The sequence below is a fragment of the Emys orbicularis genome, chromosome 2 (assembly GCF_028017835.1).
Source record: "Emys orbicularis isolate rEmyOrb1 chromosome 2, rEmyOrb1.hap1, whole genome shotgun sequence".
NCBI classification, from domain to species: domain Eukaryota; kingdom Metazoa; phylum Chordata; order Testudines; family Emydidae; genus Emys; species Emys orbicularis.
Genome location: NC_088684.1, coordinates 249,932,776 through 249,952,410, shown reverse-complemented (window position 1 = coordinate 249,952,410; position 19,635 = coordinate 249,932,776). Strand labels below are relative to the sequence as shown.

The following is a 19,635-nucleotide window of genomic DNA, read 5'->3' as shown; positions in this document are numbered from 1 at the left end:
AACGTTGCCTCTTCAACCCCTTTTGACAAGGACCTTTTTATATTAACCACAGTTAAGGGTCTAAAGAGAAAAGTAGCAGTATTATAGCTGTAGCTTAGATTCATACAGTCAAGATTATTTTTAAGAGAAAATGGGTACAAATAAATTATAAAAAAATGTAATTGCCTAACTCCTCATGCTAATGCTGAGTGTAGGTAAGCCCTCTTCATTCTGTGTAGGCAACATTTAAAATAGTAACGGATACTTTTACACTGAAGTATATCTAGTTAACCACAGCTAAGCATTTCAAAGTTTTCTGACCATATACTTGGAAACAAACAGCTGTAAATTAATTTACCTTGGTCATGTCACCATCCACATATTCTTTACAGTCACTTGGGCTAGATTCTGGATGACCTCATCACACTGGTGAGCAGTTACTCATAAGAGTAGTTCCACTGATGTAAATGGAACTATTCGTACTACTGTTCTCCAACACAGTACAGGATACACAATCTAGCCCTCAGGCAATGCATGATCCTAAAGTCAGTAAGGCTCTTTCCATTGACTAACAGGCTTTGGATCAGACCATCATTGACCATTTTGAAACTGGTCTAGATGATGCCTAAAATAAAGTTATTGTAAAACGGCTTGATATATACACAGGGAAGAGTGTGTGAGTGTGAGTGTGTGTGTGTGAGAGAGAGAGAGAAAGCATGCACAAGTGCAAAACATCATCAGGTATATGGATGGTCTTTGGACATTATGCTTTTTTAAACTAGGAGTAGCACTGAAAGTTTAACTAATAGCTTTGTTTTATAGAAACGTATTTTAGTATATACTACTAGAAACTTAAAATAAGCAGTTACTAGGGCTATGTCTACAACACTACAGACCTGACAGCGACACAGCTGGACTGCTGCAGCTGTGCCACTGTAAGGTCTCTCGTGTAGCCACTGTATGCCGACGGAAGACCGCTCTCCCATTGGTATAATTAAACCACCCCCAATGAGCGGCAGTATCTATGTCGGCAGGAGAGAATCTCCTGCTAACACAGCGCTGTCCACATTGGTGCTTTTGTGGGTGACATTTATGTCAGTCAGGTGTGTGGTTTTTTCACACCCCTGACAGACAAAAATTTTACCAACAAAAGTGCTAGTGTAAACATGGCCTACACATTCAAATCTTCTCCCCTAACCATACAGACTGGATAAATGTATTGTAGAAGAATGCACTGTGGTCTATCAAATGTTTATATAGGCATTAGGTTGGCATCATGGGTTTCCATTTTTGAGTGTCTGTGTTCATGTCAAGTTTGCTCAGTTCAGAAGTCGAATGTTGCTTTCCTATAACCAGCCCTACAAAGAACTGAATTGTCTGTATATGATCTACCTGGAGTAAGGGGAAGTGCACTGTTTCAATTCCCAGAGCCACAATCTCCCTCTGAGGGAGACAAGGTGGATGAGGTAATATCTTTTATTGGGCCAACTTCTGTTGAGAAAAAGGGACAAGCTTCCTAGCTACACAGAGCTCTTCTTCAAGATGAAGTAGCCCTTTAACACCTCTGCACTCAAGACAAAAAAGGGAGGTTAGTAGCTTACAGATTGTAGTAATAAGCCATAAATCCAGTGTTTTTATTAAGACCATGATTTTTAGTGTCCAGCAAAGTTATGAATTTAAGCTTCCAGGCTCATCTTCTGAATGTGTTGTGCAGGTTTCCTCTGAGGCAGAGGACTGAGAAAGTCACATATGGAGTGATGGTTTTGTGAAAAGTGTTTGCCCACGGGTGATGTGGTGTTTTTGCCTTTTATCAGTTTTCTGTGTGAGTTCATTTGAGAGCGTAGAGACTGTCTCTTTTCACCCACACAGTTGCTATTGTGGCATTCAGTGCACTGGATGAGCTACCACCACATGTTGTAATAGGCATGTATAGGACTCATGGATCCTGAAATGTGCCTTGTGGGGGATATTGATCATTGTAACACTGGAGATAGGCCTGAAGGTTTTGCATCCATTGTTATGGCAGGGTCTGGTGCCAGTTTGAGTTGATGGATCCTGGTCTGTGGGGAGCTTGCTTCTGATGATGGGAATCTCATCCTGAAGGAACTCTTTCCCAAATTCACTCTTCTGGCCTTCAAATAATCCCACAACCTCGTCGGGCTCCCCACAACCAGAACACACCTTCCCCCACTAAGGCTGGAAGCAGCAGTACAGTGCACAAGTGCTGGGGAGTGCCTTATATCCCCTTACTTCCTAGAGTCAGTCTGCAAGATAGACCACAATCTATCCCTCAGTTTGCGGTCTAGAAGTCAAGCTAATTTCTTTCCTTCTTACTCATCACCAATAAGATACTGCAGGCCAAAATCTATTTTCAGTTATACATATCCAACCCCCATTGTCTTCAAATTATGTTTTCCTCTGCTGAACCTGTGAAAACTGCAGTTTGCACAGTAGTAACTGAGGGCATACAACAGAAGACAATGGGGGGCTGCCAAATGTGACTGGAAGGAGATTTTGGTCCACAAAATAGATAATTGCACTTACTTGAGCTATTATCTCCACTCTACACACAAAGTTGTACCAGTTTAACTAAAGATGTCCCCCTGTGAGGGGGCACAATCTCTCTTTAGACCTGACTTATGTTAGTTTAAGTTTGCACCCATACAATGGGGCTGACCTACACACAATCTTGCACCAAAGTAATTGAATTGGTATTAATTCATCCCTTTTGTCATTTTGGTGCAAGTCTATGTTTGGGAGCTTATTTTGGAAAAAAAGCATCCTATTTTATTTTGCTGAAGTCTGATCAAAATAGGACAGTTACTCCAAAACAAGAGTATCTGTCACACAAACTTGAACAGAAATAACAGAAGGTGGTAATTTAAACTAATTTAGTTATTTTGGGGCAAGTCTGCCTGTGTAGACCAACCCTGATTTCCAAATGCAAACTAAAGAGATATACCGGTAAGCTAAGTTTGAACTGACAGCATCTACACAGGCGTTCGCACGAGTTTAAGTTAAACCAGTGCCATTTATATGTAGCTAAGTCTTTAAAGTCAGATTCAGTTTCTGGATTACCATAGGGGTAAAAAAAGGCATTATCTGGTAGTATCTCTGTTGATAAAAGCATCTCTATTACTTGTGATGATATGCAACAAGGAAAAAAAAATCTTAAAGCAAAAGCTAGGCTCTAACTTATACCCCCAGGCAAGCAAGCAAGCCTGGATTCAAAGCATATATAAACACAAGTTAAAGGGTTTTGTGTAGAGAAAGTAGATAGGGCTGGGCTAAAACCCACAAAACAGCCTGGCTTAACTCTGCAGTGAAGGCACACCCTCAGAGTCCAGGCTGAGTCAACAGCATCCCTTGATTGGTGCAAACCACTTTTGTGGTGGTGGTCCAGGAACACAAACTTGTTTCAGAATTCACAGAATCATTTACTAACAGCTAGTTAATACAAAACACCAACTAAAGTGACAAAATGCATACTTCTAGCTCAGAGACATTATTCCGAAGCAGTCCAAGTTGTTATATTTTCTCTCTGATGCAGATTTGTGAGCTCTATTTCTTTAACAGCTATTTTGTTTAGATGGATGTTACAAAAATCGCTTTCTTGCAAAAGCATTAACATACATTCCCCTCCCCACTTAAATACTTCAATTTCAAATGCACCACAAAACATACTCCCACAACAGTGCTGTATTAGTATAAAACTATTTTAGTTCAATTAAAATGTCTAACTATCTACCCCAAAACCTACCTAAACTGCAATTTTCACTTTGAGCACTTCCAACATGTTCTCAGTTTTGTTTTCTTTTATCAGCTTATCAAATCTGGTCCTGCATTCCAACTGTTGGAAAAAAATAGTCATTAACTGCTAGGTAACAGCAGATTTTCCAATTTAAAAAGTAAGAAGATACACACAGTGTGTGTAAATATATTTTGCTATCTGAAACTACACATTAAAATTCATAATAGCAAAAAATTTCACTGCTCCAAGAGTCTGTTACAGCATTTAACTTTCAATATGCAACCCAGTACAACTTTAAAAAGGATGGAACAAAATTAAGGCTGAAACATACACTGTTGTTGCTACCATACAAATGTGTACAGGTGGGGGAAGTTCTGGTTGTTCCCCAAATTGCCCCATAGTATAAGTATAAAGGATGGCTAACTTTCAGCTCACAGTTAACCAAAGAGTGATCTTATATGGTTGTGATTTACTCTCAAATTGGCTTCATGCCACCTTCCCCACACTTTTTTTTTTTTTTTAAAGTAGCGTGAAGTAGCAGCAGAAAGCACAATATATTAGCCATTTGAGCATGTAGTATTCTCAAATTATCCCACCAACTGGAAGTGCTCTGTTACCGCTAAGCTTTCAAAATTGGAGCCATTATAGTCAATCGCACAAATCCACATTTAGCCTTTCATAAAAAGTGGATTTTTGACCCACTGAACTGGAAAGGCTTCTGTGCGGTTTTACTGATCTTTGACAAGATACCCCACAACACAGACATGCCAATCTGATGTTGGTGTGCATCTGCATTCAATTGTTTAACACTTATTGTTCATAAGTGGGAACTGATTTTCCATTGTTTGCAACCTGATCATTTAAAAAATTGTAACAGTTGTAGTAAATCAAAAGGTGAATGACTTGGTAATGGGTTGTGAAGCCTTTTACCTCTAGATAATACATTAACCTTTGGATTACACTGATGGAAAGCAAAAGTCATTGCTTTGGAGGCTGCTAGGTAGCCTATGTAAAATGAATTGGTAGGCTTAACCCAATTCTAGGCAGAGAGGTGTCTGTATCATGACAGCAGTTACCATAGTGCCAGCATTCTTGCTGCCTGCAGTGTTGTTGTAGCCATGTTGGATATCAGAGAGACAGGGTGAGTGAGGTAATATCTTTTATTGGACTATCTTCTGTTGGTTAGAGAGACAAGCTTTCAATCTTAGGGTATGTCTACACAGCCAATGTTAAAGCGCTGCTGCAGCAGTGCTTTAACATTGGCTGTGTAGTTGCGGGTCCAGCACTGGAAGAGAGGTCTCCCGGCACTGTAATAAAACCACCTCTGCCAGGGGAATGGCTCCCAGCGCTGTAGCACTATCTACACTACCACTTTACAGCGCTGAAACTGTCATCGCTCGAGGGATGGTTTTTCACACCCGAGCGAAGAACATTTCAGCGCTGTAAGTGGCAGTGTAGACAAGGCCTTACATAGAGTTTGTCTTCATCTCTGTGTAAGCTCGAAAGCTCGTCTCTCTCACCAACAGAAGTTGGTCCAAGATATTACCTCACCCACCTTGTCCTTCTAGCATTCTTGCTGGCAGTCTCAGCAAAGGAGCAAATGGCACACGAGCCTAGAGTCTTGTATTAAAGGTGGCCCCTTTCAGTCAGACTCAGTGGCATGGAGAAGCCATGGCTCTGCAGCATCTGTTTGGTTTTCTTTTTTGTTAGGTGTTGTATAACCAGGACTTCTGACTCTATTGCTATTAATCCAGGACAGCAGCACTACACGGACTTTGGAGAACAAAAACTGAAAGCCCAATTCTAATGTTAGAGTAACAGCACACCAGGTTTTTATTTTAGAAAAGAGATAATAGCCATTAGACAGAAGAATAAGAAATCATTTAAAGATTCATAAAGCTTACGAACAGCTGCACAATTTATTTTGAAGTTAAATTCCAGTCACACAAAATTATTAGAAAAAATTATCACAGGGATCCACGTTTGTGTCTCAGTGATTTCAAGATTAAACAGACAAATGCAAGCTATGACTTCTGCTTTTCTCCTCAATTCTGTTCATATTTTCATCCTCCAACCCTTCCTCACCCTGTTTGTGTCTTCTGTCCGCTCTGGACAGGGCAATGTCTTTGGCCTGGTCTACACTAACCCCCAACTTCGAACTAAGGTACGCAACTTCAGCTACGTGAATAACGTAGCTGAAGTCGACATACCTTAGTTCGAACTTACCGCGGTTCAGACGCGGTCCACACGCGGCAGGCAGGCTCCCCGTCGACTCCGCGGTACTCCTCTCGCCGAGCTGGAGTACCGCAGTCGACGGCGAGCGCTTCCGGGATCGATTTATCGCGTCCAGACCAGACGCGATAAATCGAACCCGGAACTTCGATTCCCAGCCGCCAAACTAGCGGCTGGGTGTAGACAAGGCCTTTGTTACATGTCTACCTCCCTAGCGCAATGGGGCTCTGACCTTTGAGTGGGGTTCCTAGACGCTATTGTAATACAAATAATTAATTGGTTTAATAAAAAGAGCATCTTTTTATAGCCATCACCCCTGCGAAATCTAGCTGGGACCTCTTATATCTCCCTCCATAATAAAGATTCTGGATGCCAAATTATGCCTTACACTTGTGCAAACCTTGTGTCTCCATTGAGTTTGTACAGGCCTAACTATCAGTAATTTAAACAATTCTGTGTTGGTGCACATGAAGAAACAGAATCCAACTTGCCCTAAACCAAGCTGATAAGAATGATTGTGAACAGAGAGTAAATCGGTTAAGTAGGAAGATGACATTTTTTATTTTCCAAAGTAGAACTCTTTATATTTATTTATAAACAAAAAATTATGCCAAACCTCCAGTCACTAGGCAATTTAAACTTTGGTGGTGCTACCAGGCATAGCTATACTTCCAAAAGGCTCGATAAAACACAATCATGAAAAGGGTTCTTATTATATTTAAAATGACAGCTTTAACTTGTGTCTAAAACGTGTTTTGTTTAACTTAGCATGCATTCATAAAAAAATATGTGCCTGCTTACAAAACACTTACAACCCAAACCAAAACTTACCACATTTACAGTATTGTCTAGAAACTAAATATCTACGAAATTAATGTCAAGGTCGCAAGCAAAAATTTTACATTTTGGAGATAAATATATGAGCAGTCTAACATCAGTCATAAATTGTGCAGAATCCTGTATCAAACAATAAGAGGACTATTGGTCACTGAAAAATTGCAGAGATCAGAACTGCTCCACTAGGGTAGGTCTACACTGCAGACTCCTTATGGTGGCATGTAGAGTACATTACTGCACTCCCTCCTAACAGGGGTATTAATAACAGTGCAGACTCTGAGGCACTGCTTAGACAAGTAAAGACATGCCTGAACCCTTTTAGTATTTACCATATAGGTCTGTCTACATACCCAAGCAGTATCTCCCCCAGTCTACACTGCTATTTTTAGCAACGTAGCATCCCACTACCTCCCCACTTCCAGAGCCTATCCCCACTGCCTCCTCTCTGTCACAGCCTTTCACTGCTGCATACAGTAATACACCAGTGTTGAGACAGCCTGCTTTTCACTGCAATGTCTAGCTAGATATATGCTACATATCACCATGGTGGTGTGCAGTGTAGAGGTGCCTTTAGAGCAGCGGTCCCCAAAGCGGTGCCCGCGGGTGCCATGGCGCCCGCCGGGGCATCTAAGTGCGCCCGCGTACTGGCCGGCGGACGAGCATCCACCGAAATGCCGCCAACAAGCAGCGTCATCCAGAGGCGTCGCCGCCGAAATGCCGCCGATTTTTGGCGACAACGCCTCTGCATGACTCTGCTTGTCAGCGGCATTGCCTATTGATGTTGCTACTTGTCAGCGGCATTTCGGCGGATGCTCGTCCGCCGCCCCGGTCCTCCGTGGCTCGTCGTCTGGCGCCCGCCAGACGAAAAAGGTTGGGGACCAATGCTTTATAGAATCAAAGTAAGATTTTGCACTTGTAGCAATGCTATACGGCCCATCATATCTAGATGAAAGTTGAAAGAATGTTACATTATATAGGCATAAGCAAACAAAGCAGTCAAGGACAGTAATTCCTCACCAATTTGAGCTAATGACTTGGAGATCCATCATGTATTATTGAATATTCAAGTTAGTGAGTAAACGAACAAACCATATAAAGTCAGTTCTTTATTTTGATTATTCTAGAGGCCTTGATCAAAACTGGGGCACCATTGTACAAGGTGATATACAAACAGGTAAAAGTACAGTCCCTGCAAAATTACAGTCATAATAAAGATATAAGCATATTGTGGAACATATCTTAAACATAATGAAATCTTGATCATACAAGCACTAACTACAGCACTCTGCTGTTAAAGCTTTGGTCATTTAGGGGTTCTGTAATGATTCTTAGTGTAATGACAAAGTATCAAAACAGTACCATACAAAGGGTACTCTGAATCTGTACACAATAGTTGCAGAAATAGTTAAATATATGTGAAGAGTTGCGTACAATTAGAATGCTTATGTGTACACAAGTCCTAGGGCAGATAAATGTGCAGAAGTGCTGTTTGGTAACCTGTACCAAAAATTAACGTGTTCCTTGGATATGTGGACTGCCATAATTCATAACAGAAGATGTGTCCCACAATAAATACAGACTATACATATATACTGACTGCACCTTGAGACAAAGGCTTGGAAGGAGTTATTCAATTCTGCAGTTACACCCACCTAACAATTTCAGGTTCTTTCTCCCATCCCCCCGCCTCTAGTTCTGAGAGGAAAGGGGTTTTATTTTTAAACCGATACTGTGCAACTATCTTACAATCAACTCAATTTTTCCACAAAACATCTTAATATCCATTTGAAATCTGCATCAAATTGAAACATATAGGACTTTTTTTTTTACACTATAAAAATAATTTTACTGTATCCATGATCACTAATACCATAAACTGTTTATCAGTAGAGCTGTACGGGAATTAGAATTTCTGTTTCACAGGAAATTCCGTAGTTTTGAAACAAAATCAGAATGAAATCAAGAATTTAATATTGTTTTGGATCAACTGAAATGCTTCAATTTTTACTTTAATTTTTTATAATGTAAAATTAAACAAATTTCAAAACAAAAAGTTGTCTCAAGACAAAAATCAACCCATTCATTTCTGAAAATGTTGAAACCAAATGTGGGGTTTTTTTTCTGAAATTGATGCATTCTTGTAAAAAGGCTTGATTTCAACAACACGACAATTTCTGATAGAAAAACTGGAAAATTTGCTGAAAAATTTTCAAGCAGTTCTATTTATCAAACTTTAATTCTGTCACCTGTTTATTTCTATTTTATACATAAATGCACTAGTAATACCTATATCTAATTTAAGATCTCTCAGTGTAGTTGACTATTCCAAAGCTCTGACATTAGGCATAATAACTTTATTATAGTTAGCCTACTTGTATAAAATAATACAAATGCTTTATCTGAAGGGGAACTATTGTACTATAAAAAACAAATAACTTTTATATTTACACTATCATAATTTTTCTGCATACTGCTCTATCATTTTATTTATTTAATAGCATTCAACTAAGCCCACAGAAATGTACACTCTTTGCACCCTTGTTTTCTAGCGTTACTGATTTTAATTGTTGGTCTTAAAGCAGGGATTGACTCTACATCATGGGTAAAGAACACTGTGCATGCAGTCTCCCCAAAATTTCAGCACAACTCCTTTGAGTGAGGATTTCATCTTTTGAGCATTTACAACTAAACCAGCCAATTTATCAAATTTTGTTTGACAAGTAGCAAGCAATAGGCAAAATCCTGGTCACACTGAAGCAATGATTTCAAATCAGGTAAGGATTTCACCCAAGATGCTAAATATTTTTTCCCCCAGATGTATTAAAAAGCTTCATATACACAAGATAATTTAACTTCACTGGAATACTGTATTAGACACCCCACCCCAAAATTCTCTCCCCCCACCTCTTGGCATTTGTTTATATCAGGGGTGCTCAATCTATGGTCCACCAGAAGTTTTCATAATGTCTGCGGCCTGCTTCAACATAATATACTAACAGCTGATTCATTAGCATTTTGTCGTCATGTTTACATCATTTTAGCTTACACAAGTGTGTCAATAGACAATACTGTACATAAAAACACCCTATCTAAATACATACGAAACAAGCTGAACTTAAAATATAAATAAATACAGGTGACTTTAAATCTTATTAAAATATACAGAATCTGTTTGGCCCCCACCAGGTTGTCCTTAGGGTATGTGGTCCTCCTGTGTAATAAGGTTGGGCATCATTGGTTTATTTGAATAGGCCCATAAAAATCAATGACATTTAATTTTTACATAGTGTTTAGTACATTTTAACATAATATGTTTTGGCTTTATCATCGCATGAAGGCAGATATAGTCTCTAGATTGAAGAGATATTGATTTCATTCTGATATCTGTCATGTTGTATATGAAATTATGATTAAAATATTAATTCTATTACATGGCTTAAGATACAGTTGCAATAAAATCTTGCTTCATAGAAAAATGTTTTTCAGTGCTTATATGGCTTTTTTGAAGTGTAAAACTTTCAGAAGCCTATACTGAAACTCGCGAAGACCTTTCCTGCACTATAGAGAGGAGACAGAAGATCTAGTCTAGTAATTAAAGCCTGGACTTAGGAAAACAGCAATTTCTAATCCAGTGGTTCTCAAACTATTTACCATTGTGGACCATATATGCAGCTGTGTGTGTGTTATGTGGGTCACATCCACACAATGTACATACTACCTGTATGGCCCTGAGGATGTCACATGGGCCGCAGCTATGTGCTGATTGGGCCACAAATGCCCCCGGGTTGAGAACCACTGTTCTAAACTCTACACCCAGCTTTGTCACTGACTGGATGTGTGGACTTGGGCAAATCACATACCATCTTTTTATCTGTTTCCCCAAGTGCAAAATGTTTATAACTGCCTTCTCATAGATGTTACAAGGACTGATGTTTGAAAAGGACAATACAAGTTCTAAGTTTTGTTATTATAACACACAAGGCCCTTTCATTCACCCATTCACAATCAAACATGGAGGTTATCAAATGGACTTAATTTTTAAATTCTGACATTTTTACCCAAGCTTCTAAACTTCAAAAAAAAAAAAAAAAAAAAAAAGCTATATAGTATAGAATTTCAAAGAGCTCTGACTCTTTAATGAGGCATTAAAATACTGTAATACAACAAAAAAGCAACACTGCTAAGTCTCTTAAACCCCTGGACTTACATTATCAGCTTTTATGTGCCTGTCAACACTCAACAGTAAGAAGCAATGGTTTGCTCTTTGCCTCAAATTTAAAAGCCAACTAAACTTCCTTCCACCTTCCTGCTGAGAGTTTTAACTCCTTGCAAACTGTTGAAGCTTTGACACATCAGCAGCAGATAAATCTACGAAGTATGCAATGGCCAGATACAGTCTCAATCAGCCAAGAGCCAAAACTAGTTACTTCCCATTCCACAACTGCAGCCTCTAGAAATGACAAATTAAAAACAATACCTTTTCGTACCATACTGCATACAAGCAAACTCTTCTTCTTTAAAACCAATTATACTTGGTTACCTTTGTCAGAGACCTATTTAAGTTACATTATTGTTATAAACTTAAAGGCCCTTTGTTTTCAGTTTTTACTGATTTGTACTAAAAAATTTCAAGACTTTATAAAAACTATTGTTTGGTTTTTACTGATTTTCACCCAAATTTTTGACTACTCAAGTTCACGAAAATACAGATTATGTTAAGAAATGCAATATATAACGTTAGATATATGCAAAAAGAACAGGAGTACTTGTGGCACCTTAGAGACTAACAAATTTATTAGAGCATAAGCTTTCGTGGGCTACAACCCACTTCTTCGGATGCATGTTTATTTTAATGATAAGTTAGTGTAAGTGCGAGGCTGTCTGTTAAAGTAAGACAATGTAATGAAGATACACTCACACACTCAGGCATGTACACATGTGTATGTACCATTAATGTATAGTTCATTAAAATACCACAGCATTAAACTATTACCTTCAATACTTTTTCTTTTCTCTATTTGTTGCTTTATTTCTTTCCTCCCATACCCCAATATTAACCTCTATATTTACCTAGAAAAATGTCCAGTTAATTTTGTGTCTTGAACTTTCACCCATTTTTTTAATTTTTATATTAAACACCAACATTTCCTGTGAATTTATCAAACATAATAAAAGCTGAACATGAAGGCCCTTTTATATACTTAAAAATTGAAGTGTAAAGAAGAAATGTTGCAAACAGTTACACAGTTTTCAATTATATGCCTAAACTGAGAAGGAAAGAAATTTTATCTGATGGCTAAAAAACTTTTATTTTTCCAATGATACATTAAGTTTTTTGTTTTTTTGTTTTTAATACTTTGCATCACTACAGCACCCAGAATAGTCCCAGAACGGTGTACCAATATCCAGGCATATAACATTTAGACTAAACAAGCAACTGAAAAGCAAGTACATTATAGATTTCTTTGCACAAACATCATCAATTTCAAGATCAATGTGTCTGTGAAAACGCCAGAGTTGGGTGGCATGCATGGGGTATTCTATTTAGCAGAAAACACAATTACCCATTGGAAAACCCTAAATTATACTGAATATAAACTAGAATATTCATAGTTTCCCTATTAGATAGCCAAACAATAACTCATCTAGATCTGGTGAGATTACTTTTCAGCAGTAAAGATTAACTGTAATTTCCTAGCAACATCAAACTAGCTACCAGTCATTGAGATACTATATTTATCAGCAATCCTGCAGAGATCAATTCCTTCTGCTCCCCTACAATTGAACAATATACAAACACCCTGTTCAAAATCTCCAATGCCGACTCAAGGGCTTGATCTTGCTCCCATTCAAATCAATCGATGTAAAAAACTCATAATTAACTTTAATGGTGCAAGATCCAACCACTGAGTGGCAAAGTTATAATACAGTAGTGAAATAAATAAACTTTTAAAGATCAACACTTTCATAATTTAAAAGAAAAAACCCTCACTTTCTCCTTACATCTTTGCGATGGAAACCAGAAATTAAATTTCTTTCCTTACCTGAAGGTCTTATATCCAGTGCTGTGCATGCAGCATTCACTTCACCCTCCCACACCTCACCATTTGTTTTGGAGGAGAACATTCCAAAACGTTATGTATCCTCTCCTCTTCCAAATGTTAATTTGAGAGCCTTCTAACCTTGAAAGAGTCCCTTTAAGAACTGCCACAAGACAAAGTTTGGCATAGAGCAGGGGTGGGCAAACTTTTTGGACTGAGGGCCACATCTGGATATGGAAATTATATGGCAGGCCATGAATGCTCATGAATTTGGGGGTTGGGGTGCGGGGGGGGGAGGGGAGGCTCCAGCTGGGGTTACAGGCTCTGGGGTGGGGCCAGAAATGCGGAGTTCAGGGTGCGGGAGGGGGCTCCAGGCTGGGGCAGGGGGTTGGGGAGCAGGCAGTGTGAGGGCTCCGGCTGAGGATATAGACTCTGGTGTGGGGCCAGGGATGAAGGGTCTGGGGTGCAGGAGGGTGCTCCTGGCTGGGACCAAGGGGTTCAGAGGGCAGGAAGGGGATCAGGGCTGGGGCAGGGGGTTGGGGTGCAGGAGGGGGCCAGGTGCAGGCTCTGGCTGCGCTTACGTCAAGCAACTCCCGAACTAGTGCCATGTCCACCCTCCGGCTCCTACGCGGAGGAGCAGCACCAGCCAGGCGGCTCTGCGCATTGCCCCGTCCACAGGTGCCGCCCCTGCAGTTCCCATTGGCCACGGTTCCCGGCCAATGGGAGCTGCAGAATCGGCACTTGGGGTGGGGGCAGCGTGCACAGTCCCCTGGCTGCCCCTACGCGTAGGAGCCGGAGTGGGGACATGCTGCTGCTTCCGGAAGCCGCACAGAGCCATGGCACGCACGGAGCATGGCACCCAACCCCACTCCCCGGCAGGAGCTCGAGGGCCAGTTTAAAAGGTCTGATGGGCTGGATGCAGCCCGCGGGCTGTAGTTTGCCCACGTCTGGCATAGAGGTTTCTTCATACAAAAGGGATGTCAGTAGAGAAAAATGTCAAGCAGATCAATCCTTGAGTTTGAAACTGACCCACTTTGCAAGCTCTTTTCTTACCATGAGTCACTAAGTCTCTTATCATGAGTTCAATACTTTCCCTTGCAGTTGGAGAATCTACAACCTACAATAACGCACGTCATTGAGAAATACGACAGGTCAATATTTTTAACTTTTAAACAAGAATCCTACATTTACGTTTCCACATTTTATGCAAAGTTTGGGCTTTGTTCTATTCAACACACCCTCTGATTCATTAAAAAAGTTACAGATAACTACTTTCTATTTATTTGAATGGAAGCACTTTTTTCTTTTGAAATTCCATACTGTGCAGACTCATATGCTGTGTAAAAACTAAACATAAACCCTGAGGAAACATCTGTGGTCAGGATAAATAAACCAATAAGAATTCAGTGTTAAAAAGTGGAATTAAACTGATTCAGCATCTGAGTACAGAGGAAAGAATTTTAGTTGTTTCGAGATCATTCACTAATGTTATAAGCACATGGAGCTCTGAAAAAGGCAACAACCTGTAGGATCACAGGCATTCCATAAGCCTTTGTTTCAAAAAATCAAAGAACTAATCAGTTTCACTACAGACGGGGATATTCTGTAATATATATCTAAAGTGGAAAACGCATGGTCAAATCTCTCTCTCTCAACAGAAATACACACAGATTACATATTAGGCATAAAATATTTCCTTCACTGAGATTAAGGACAGTAGAACTTTTATTATTCATTTTATTTGCTTCAACATTTTTAGTGCCCATTCTAAGCTCTGAGCACTCTGCAGCTGTTAAAACAAGTAATATTTCACACAGAAAACTAGATGTCTAATAAACTTAGACAACCAAAACACCTATAAACCAAAACATGTCTATGGTTTGCTCCACAGACTACAAGATCGAATGTGGCTTTTTAAAAAACATTTGCCTCAACAATGTCAATAGCAGATCTTCCCATTTTAAATGGAAAGGGAAGGATGGATGCATCTGTGGGTGAATATTAACATGAAACAAAGGGTGCTTGCATTAAGGGTGTCACCATTCACTCAGTTCAGAAGAGACAAAGAACCACTGGCATTCACCAGATCGTCCTTTCGTCTCAAATTGTTCACTCACTGACACTACTAAGAACAAAGACATGCTGATAATTGAATGTATATAGTAACATAAAACTCTGTAAGTAGCAATTTTTTAAAAAATAAGAAAAACTTTCTGAAGTGCAGCCCACTCCGATTATTCACAGCTGCTATTTGTGTATTTTTCTTCCAAACAGAATGGTAACATGTACCTAGGCAGGTGGCAATTAGTTCTACAGATGTCAGAAGCTGTCTATATGGTTGCTAAAAGTAAATAACCCCAGTGACCATGGTGCAATGTGACACGTGTTTCTTATGGAGTTGTCAATGTAAACCCCTCCCTTCCAAAGAACAGACCAGATTTTCAGTGGGGGTTTATTACAGAAAAATCTCACCAATGAAATTTTTAAAAATTAAAACAAAGGAAACCAACTTGAAATCTAGCCAATTTAAACAAAAAAACTATTCAAAATAACTTTGAGCCATGCATCTCCTCAAGTCCTCCTGCAGTTTTTTTTTGTTTTTTTTTTTGGTATGGTTTTACAATCATTGTGCACCCCACCCCGGTGCTATGTGAAAGACCCACACAAGCAAAGGAAGAAAGTGACTGACTCTACAGAGGAAACAGTGGAAAGGATTGTACACAAAGTGAAGACAAGTGCACAACGTAAACTGAAAAAAACACAACAAATTTCTTTGTTCTAATAGCTTTCAGTTATAAACACCATAGGTGTTTCATATGATAGCTGATAAAATATTTTCAGGCAAAAGTCTGAATTTAAGTTGACCATGTCCCTTTAACTTTGTATATTTCAAAGCTCGAAAATAATAAGTCTTACCAAAAGTAACTTCTCCTTCGCCTGTTTTGTCAAACAGTTGAAAGGCCACCATGAACAATGCATCTGGAGCGCACAGGACTGATTCAAATGCCACAAATTCTTGAAAGGATATAAGCCTGCAAATAAGACAAGTAAAAAGGTGTGAAACCAATTACACATAGAAAATGTAACTACAATTTAAATGCAAACTATGCAAGGCTAAGCACAACTAAAGTGTTGACTGAAGAATGGTACAAGATATTCGCAATGCTACATGTTGCAAAATTTATTAGTACGAGGATTGCCAACATGCTGTTACACCAGTGGATAGAAATAACTCTGGTGAGAGCACAAAATCCTTTTTTACTAGCAATTCACAGCACAGTGTAACATTACCAAACTAACCAGGTGCTTTTGAAAATTCCACCGAAGTGACTCAGGAGCATGAGTCCCTTTAACTTTCAATGGGACTAAGTCACTTGGGCACTTTTCAAAAACTTACCCTTTAAGACCTCAGTGCTGTCAATCATTTCAAAGGGGAATAAGCAAAATGTGTTATCTGTATGCTAGTAACACAGTCACTAGTGTACTAGTCACCCACTGCAGCCCTTGTGTATTGCACATAATGCCACAATTCTTCAAATAGTAGCCTGGGTCACCTATCAAACCACAGGTAAGTACCAAGAGAGCTGTTTATACAAGTTCACTCGTATAGTCAGATTCTACAGTGTATTCGAAGTGCTGAGATGCGAGCAGAAGTATCTTTCCTCCACTCAATTCATACACAGTAATAAAGAACTAGGTGTATGAAAATCTCCTATTCTTCCTCTGGCATATCTGACAAGAGTCTAGTGCGTTCAGATTTCTCTGAGTTGTACCTGATGGACAAAATGGGGACTCAACATCTTCTTGAGACTGTGGGAGATGCAGTTTCTTCAAACTTCCTTGGAAGCACCCATTGTCAGAGAAAAGATAATGAACCAAATGGGGGGAGGGATAGCTCAGTGGTTTGAGCATTGGCCTACTAAACCCAGGATTTTGAGTTCAATCCTTGAGGATCTGGGGCAAAAATCTGCCTGGGGATTGGTCCTGCTTTGAGCAGGGGGTTGGACTAGATGACCTCCTGAGGTCCCTTCCAACTATTCTATGATCCATTGGTTTGATCCAGTATGGCAATATTTACTCTTAAAACGTAACCAAGAGTTCAATTATTCAAACCCAAAGTAATAAAGAGGGGTATATTACTCTTGTATTTATTGTTTACAATCTAAGCAAAATACATAGAACTTAAATTATTATTACCCATTATTATTTGACAATATATCGGATATTGAACAAGACAAAATGAAAATAGCTCCTGTCCCAAAGAGCATACGGCCTAAGCAGGATGGACAGAGTAGACCGAATGCAGTAAAAGCCCAGAGGAAGGAATATTAGATTTTTCTTTAATCATTACTTATATTGCAGTTGACTCACTTCTTGGTGACACTGCAGAAGAAGCACTTCTTTAAAGGGGATTTCACTGAGAGAAAGAGGCAGCTTGGAGATCAGAGTAGGCAGGGCATTTCCTGCCTCAGGGAAGGCATGAACAAGACTTTAAAATGGTTGTAAAAGAAAAGCAGACAAACAGGTTTGAGGCTGGCATCAATGGTGCAAGCAGGGATGGAACAGACCTGTTTAGAAAACTCAATACCCATACTAGAAAGAAAAATCCATGAATTCTACAGAAAACCCCAGCCCACAGCAGTAATGCTGGAATTTGGCAATGGACATGCAGCTACTTTACATCCTTAAATAGTGAAACAAGCCCAATATTATTCCATACAGAAGGCAGTGAAGGTAACAGCCAAACATCATGTTGGACTGGTTAATATATCTAAAGCATGCAATGCTACTAAGGGTATGGCAGTTACAGAACCTGACAAATCATAAGGAAATAGCACATTGTGCACACTTTCTGTGTACCAGACTAGGATTAATAAAATTCCAGGCATTAAAGGATGCAGCAGGAGTTTGTTTGTTTGTTTTTAATTTGGAACACATTCTCTGTCAGTACTTTCAAGTAATAAAAACCCCTAATAAATCTGAGATAGATTATTAAAATAACCTACATACATTTTTAAAAAACAATTATTCATGGTTATGGGAAGATTTAAAGTGTACCAATGTGATGTTCTAGCTAGATATTACAGAAGAGACCTTAATATTTGCTGTGCCAGCTGAATTCAAATTAACCCAATTTTTACATGTTAATTAAACCAGCTATTTTCTTCTTATTGTATTTTTGCTCCTTAAGCAGACTAGCCTACTAGTGATTCCCAACAGATCTACTCTAACAACAATGACGTATTCATTTACTTCTATTATGACCATACAATACAGTAACTGAGCAGTAATTTTTCACAGTCAATTACACGTGGTTCTTAATGCTTAAAGATGCTGAAATAATGCGTACTACATAGCCATATGTACTGCACAAGGCCAGTTGCCTGGGTAACACATTTTCTTTCTGGTTTAGCATAACCCTTCATTGAATATCATTAGGTGTCATTAAACAGCAGATATTAACATGAACTTCAATACACTACTTAAGTTATTTTACCTGCATAAATAGGTATTCATTTATAACATGAAAACCCACATAGAGAAAATCCTAATAGTCCAGTATTTTAACGCTGCAAGGAGAAAGTACTAAAATGGTTACAAATTATAAGTCAAGCATGCAGATATCTTATTTAACTGGTTAAAATCTGTCTCCAAACACCCTACCCCTATTAACATTGGCAATTCTGTTTGTATAACTTATTCAGGAAAGAATGAAATCCTGAATTTTAACACCCATACACAGTAGTTACAAACTAAATCCACCCACTAGGTTTGGTTCATCAAGAGCACTATTTACTGCCTCCCTATCTATTTATTTATCCAAGCTTTTATATTGGTGGTCATAGCTGTAGAATCTGAGTCCCAAGCAGCTGTAATGCTTTCCATCAGAAAAGTCCACATGCAATCATGAAAAGGAAAAGCCATTACCTACTGTAATAAAACATACAAATGCAATGATGAAGAGGTTTCTTAAGTAATCAATGCGTATGTTTTACTGTATCAGCAATTTAAGTATGATAACATAATGAGACACAAATTGAAGCTACATCTATTATTTTATGCTCCAACCTAAGTAAACTAAGTACAGTGTAAATTGGTGCATTAGAGATAAATTTATATCCAAAAATAATGGAAAATGCTGGCATTTCCAAGTGTTATTTTTGAATGGTTTGTCCTTTCTAAAAATAAAGCACATAGTATTTCTCAGTAAAGTGTGTTAGTTAGAGTAAATACTTACTTTGTTAGTCAGGCATTTAAAGTACAACAGCAGACAAAAATACATTATGTTAAAGGAGGCAGGATGAAGAACTCCTGGACTGCTGTGTCAGTGACATCCCTTGGTACAGACCAAGGTACTGTTGGAAGAGATTTTTAATCCAATTATTAGTCCAATTATTTTATAATTAAGAAGAGGAGGGATCAGTTGGAAGAACTCTTTCACAGGATCCCCTTGTATAGACACATTGTCCTGATGTGAAGACATGACTTTCTCCCCATGAAAAAGGGAGAACCACAATAGGCCATGGCTGTCTTTGTGGAAACCTTGGATCTTTGCCGCACCAATGGTACCCTCTGTGGTAACCCTCAACTCCTTTATTCCTGGGCAGTGCAGCTCCACAACAAGATAAGTCTGTCCACGGTTGCAACTGAGGAGATCCATGAAAAAGACAATACAGTCTTAGGCTGCACTCTCTTTTCCAACTAAATCCTGGGGGAAGCAGGGGACAACTAAATTCTGGGGGAAGCAGGATCCCCCAGAATCCTGTCCATTTCTTCTGTCCAGTCCACCCAGTC

At 39.1% G+C, this 19,635-nt stretch overlaps 1 protein-coding gene across 1 annotated transcript in view; it reads right to left on the bottom strand.

Annotated features, from left to right (window-relative positions):
• The window catches only part of SLC25A13 (solute carrier family 25 member 13), a 132,348-nt gene that overhangs the window by 68,217 nt on the left and 44,496 nt on the right, over window positions 1-19,635 (bottom strand). The window contains exon 4 of the mRNA XM_065398568.1: window positions 15,757-15,872. Coding sequence (XP_065254640.1) covers window positions 15,757-15,872 — 116 coding nt within the window. The remainder of the gene's footprint in view (window positions 1-15,756; window positions 15,873-19,635) is intronic.